The 5,113-nt window shown below is 36.1% G+C and overlaps 1 protein-coding gene across 1 annotated transcript; it reads left to right on the top strand.

The window, feature by feature from the left end:
• Positions 1-226: 226 nt before the first annotated feature.
• On the top strand, positions 227-4,557 carry LOC102612875 (ribosome-recycling factor, chloroplastic). The gene is made up of 11 exons (XM_006479650.4): positions 227-454; positions 565-706; positions 815-884; positions 969-1,064; positions 1,560-1,657; positions 2,056-2,167; positions 2,812-2,853; positions 3,258-3,314; positions 3,450-3,500; positions 4,041-4,097; positions 4,192-4,557. Exons 1-11 carry the CDS (start codon positions 367-369, stop codon positions 4,207-4,209), a joined length of 831 nt encoding a protein of 276 aa, XP_006479713.2. The 5' UTR covers positions 227-366; the 3' UTR covers positions 4,210-4,557.
• Positions 4,558-5,113: the final 556 nt, after the last annotated feature.

Genomic DNA, 5,113 nt, shown 5'->3' with positions numbered 1-5,113 from the left:
GGGTTAGACGGTGGTGATCTTGATGGTGAGATTTTTCATGTCCATCCAAATTTGTTAGGAAAAACGGGGGAAAAAATGAAAAATCAAACGTATAGGTTGGTTCCATGCGTGTTGGTCTTTCTCTTTCAAAGCCCGGCCCATTTGAAGTAAAAGCGCAGTCCTGCAGTGGGCATTGACCCATACCTGTGCACGATAATGCCCAGTCGGCTTCTAGAATGTGTAAATCCTGGGAACCAAACAGCGCGGCGGCAAAGTTCTTATCCACAGCTGCACTACCGTGCACGCACTCTTCTTCTCCCCGGTTTATAGACAAAACCAAGACACTCATTTTGAACCAACTAATTTCTTAAGTCTGAGCGAGCGTTCATGGCCACGCACTTTTCTTCAACAGGGCCCATGCGGTCCATTTTCCAACTGAAATCAAATCCTCCCAAATGCCTCCTTTTCCTCCCTGGTACAAAATTTTATCTCTACTTACTGCTGCTTGTTTGCAATGTTCATTTTCTTTCTTATAATATATAGTTTTGCCTTTTTTTTTTTTTGGTTCTGTCTCTCTTTATGCAGATTCTTGTCATAGAAGAGCCGAAACTGCCACGTGCCGTGCTGGCAGCGTTAGTGTGCGCCAGTGGAGCTCAGCTGCAAACTACTCTAGACTTGTGAAATTATCCAACAAACCTATCGTTGTAAGACAACTGGCACACAAGAGGCAAGTTGCTCTCGCTGTGCCTGTAGTTGAACTAGTATGTAGCATTTTTAGTGTTTGTTGAAATGCCGTGCTGATTTTTTTAATCTTGTGTTGTTAACAACGATACAGAAATGGAGTTGTGAGGTGTGCAACTATTGAAGAAATTGAAGCGGAAAAATCTTCCATTGAGAAGGATGTTGTAAGTGTGTCTCCGATAGTTGGATGCTGGATTTTTAATTCATGATGGAATAATGTAGTCATGATTTATTCAGTCACTTTGCAGAAAGCTAGGATGGAAAGGACTATCGATATGGTCCGAACCAATTTCAATTCCGTGAGGACAGGAAGATCGAATCCAGCTATGCTAGATAAGATTGAGGTTCGACTCAAAATACAAGTTCCTTTTTATGAATTTCCTAATGTCATTAAATATTAATTAGTTCATGAAGTAAAAGGGTTGATTTGGAACATCTTTGGATAATGCATATAGGATATATGTGTTATCCTTTTGAATATGATTCAAAGGTATTGATTCCACGACATTTCTCTTTCAGTAGGAATTCCCTGTAAGTCACTTGTATTTATAAAACATTGCACTTATATTATTTCTTTTATACACATCTGAATGATTTAGTATTTTACCATGTGGATAACACCTGAATGGTTGAATCTAGGAACCGGGGTGTAGAATATTGTACACATACAGGATAGGGAAGCTAATCAATGAATAATATTGGGAAAGAAATTGTTGCATCACATGTTTAAATATAATGGTTTGGCATTCGTTGATCTTAATATGTTCAAAGTCCTGTTGAAGTGTTGTTCTCTTATAAAGCATTTTTATAACATAACGCATAAAACAATGTTGTTGTAGGTGGAATACTATGGAAGCCCAGTAAGTTTGAAGAGCATAGCTCAAATCAATACCCCTGATTCAAGTTCTCTATTGATTCAACCATATGACAAATCCAGGTACTCCACGGATCTGGGGCCATAGATTAAGTTTGAAATTAATTGAGCACTAACCTGCTTGTTTCATATAACTTCTGCCACAGATACCCCATGCTCCGTACGGAGTATGGATTAAGAACTTTCCGATTCTTTTTCTAGAGTAAGAAGAGATAAAACTAAATTAACAAGTTTGTTTAAGCCAGTAAATCTGACTTATTTGATTCATTTTGTTTGACAAAGAAATTGATGCAGTGTCTGGACTGTTGCCAGTAAATCTCACTTATTTGATTCATATTGTTTGAAAAAGACTGGATGCAGTGTTGAGTAGGAAACCCCTTATTTTTTCAAGAATTCCTTCTGTATTATTTGTGTATTTTATCCTCTTTATTCATGAGGTCTTTGATGTGTCATGTTTTCAGCTTAAAGTCTATAGAGAAGGCCATAGTGAGCTCTGATCTTGGCATGACCCCAAACAATGATGGTGAAGTCATACGGTTAACCCTTCCTCAATTGACATCCGAAAGGAGGAAGGTATCTTCATTTTTTGAGTTTTTTCATTCAATCTGCATAATTGTTCTCTGATCCATTTTGTTTTAGATCTCAAGAGTTTCTGTTAATTATATAAGTTCAAATATTGCTTGTGTATAAATTGTTGTTTTCTCCTCAATTTTGATGCAAGATTACAAGCTTTTCATACTATGTTCCTTGAATATATTGCCCCTTGGAACCCACTTGTAGATAACTCTCTCTTGCTCGTGATTATTGGCTATATCGTGAATGGATCTCCTTGCTTTGAAACTAACATATTGCACCTCAAATGTTATGCTGATTTTTGGAAATTAAATGATCTTTAGCTTGATTCTATTTCTTTTAGTGAAATATGTAGATGTTGATGTTCATGTAGTGTGCTTCTGAAACATGCTTATGTTTTAGTTTATATTTAGGGTTAGTAATTATGATGCAGTTTCCTGTTCTAATACATTGAAAAGTTAATTACAATTGTGGAAGCAAAAACAAGTAGGAAAAATCCATGCTAAAATATTTATTTTATTGTTGGATATTGTGTATGAGATATTGAAGCATATTGCTTACTGAATGTGTAAGTGATCACTGTAATTTCCTAGGTGTACTTCAAATATTTCAATTATGGTATTGTATTTATTTATGAACTGCAGGAACTGTCAAAGGTTGTGGCCAAACAGGCTGAAGAAGGGAAGGTAGTTATGCTTCTTTTATTCACGATTTCATAGGTTTCTTCTCCTCTTTGTAATCTATCTAATACTAAAGTTCAGATTTTCATTATCTTTTCAGTGCTTATAATTTTCATGAAGGTAGATATCACAGGAAATCTGTACAAGACGGTGTTTTCTAAATTAAAGAAGTTTTTGGTCTAAAATTTATAGTTTGCTTTGACGAATGTAAAGGTATTGGCATGAAATACTTTAAATTACTTTGAGAGGAGTTTCATTGTGGTTTATCAGGGTACTAAGTCATAACCTGAGTACATGGATTTTAAAGTTGCATGTGTTGGTTAATTTTTATACACAAATCTCTGTGTTTACTGATATAAATTCCCCGGTTTTGTCATCTTTGCTGCACTGCCCCCATCAATCATTTGCAGGTGGCAGTTAGGAATATAAGAAGAGATGCGTTAAAAGCTTATGAAAAACTTCAGAAGGTCTGGATTTTTGGAACCCCTTGGCATCTTTGCTTCTGTGGTTAATTGTCTTTGTTTTTCTATTGCTTCCTTATTCTCTTTGGGGCTTCTTTTATTATGTATATATATGATTTTTTTTTTCCCTTTTTCCTACAGGAGAAGAAGCTCTCTGAAGACAATGTGAAGGACTTGTCAAGTGATTTACAGGTAACTTGATGCTTTTGTTTGCTAAATTTTAGTGTGCTTGGAACTTGGACTGAAATCCAGGGAACTGATGAACTTTTCTATATGACCATAGAAACTTCGGCTAATCATTACTCCAAAGATACCTTGTTGGTGATATCTTGACATGGCTGGTGCATGTATCATTTCTTGGGAGTGTAGAAAAACTTATTTTGAACTGAGAAATGAATGTAACCTCCGCCCTTTCTTTTCCAATCCCACGAACAGATGGAACAAAGAAAAGTCAGGGGTGAAGGGTGTTTTGAATCTTTTGGTTCAATAATTGTGTAGTTTGTTGCAATTTGTTTGCGCAACAAATTAGTGAAACTCCGAATGTCCTACAGCCTGTGAACATTTGTTACTCTAGTAGGCATTAGAAGCGCATCACTGAAGTTGCTGGATGAGATGCTGTCATATACATTTCATTCTACCTCTTTCATTATATTGGCTTTCTACAACTGTTTCCTTTTTATCAATACTGCACATCCTAATACTCTAGTTGTTAACATGTTTTGCTTGATGCAGAAACTAACAGATGAGTATATGAAGAAGATTGATAGCATCTACAAACAGAAAGAGAAGGTAACTTCATTTTGATTAAACTGAGGGGTAATACAAAATTCTCTAGTGTATTAATTTTTTGACATATTATCTGTTTATATTTTGATCATTTCAGGAGTTGTTGAAGGTTTAATGATTGTTTACACACAAATGTAATGGTGAGCTCTCTAGTGAATCTCAGAATGCACTCTTTATTTTTTGGTTTGCCCATAGAATGGCATTTTTTGATACTAATGGGAGACACGGGTGGATATTTTGTTATGAAATGAAATGTGGAAATTAGTTATTCTAGACTCTTTGTAAAAATTGTTTGTATAGCAACCTGTGACCTTATTTACTGGGAACACTGAAGAGTGACCACGGTACGAGTAGGACCATTATAAATTGTAATGTCATGCTAAAGCACTGTGATGTTACTGCTTAATGGCGGGAAATGCTGGCTGATATTCGTTGTTTTCAAAGTATGACCCATTTTACCTGACCTATGCCTGTAGCTGGATTTGGATTTCATATGATTCTGTGTGGGGTTTACCAAGCCAGCATGTTCATCTGTTTATAGTTTGACATGCAAAATTCATTAGAACTATGGACCGAACCTTCCCACATCATAATGCATCACAGTATTGTGCACTTGCCTTGGCCAAGCCCCGGACAAGTTGATATGTATCGCAAAAGTGTCCATTGGTACAGAAAGGACTTGAGTGTAATTCAAACAACCTAGCTGCAAGTGTTGTTTGTAGCCTCCATGAGGGAAAATTCTATCATATTAGAGGAAGCAAGTAGTTTGCCCCATGCCACATTCCCTCAAAATTGAATCTGTTATTTGAATGCTAGTAAGTTGCAGGAAATGAGGTTTCTAGGTATGTTTTTGAACAGCTAGCAAAGAAAAAGAGTAGTTTTCTCATAGGCTTGATCCGCATGTGAGCAGCTAGTTTGTTAAAAGTTCTTAGGACTCTCCAAGAAATTTTCTTAATATTCTTTAGAATGAGACTTGAGAGTCCATGTAAGTGCTGCTTTTGATGCATTTTTCATTTAAG

Source organism: Citrus sinensis, chromosome 3 (assembly GCF_022201045.2).
Source record: "Citrus sinensis cultivar Valencia sweet orange chromosome 3, DVS_A1.0, whole genome shotgun sequence".
NCBI lineage: Eukaryota > Viridiplantae > Streptophyta > Magnoliopsida > Sapindales > Rutaceae > Citrus > Citrus sinensis.
Note: the sequence above shows the minus strand (reverse complement) of the source record. Positions and strands in the feature narration are given on the sequence as shown.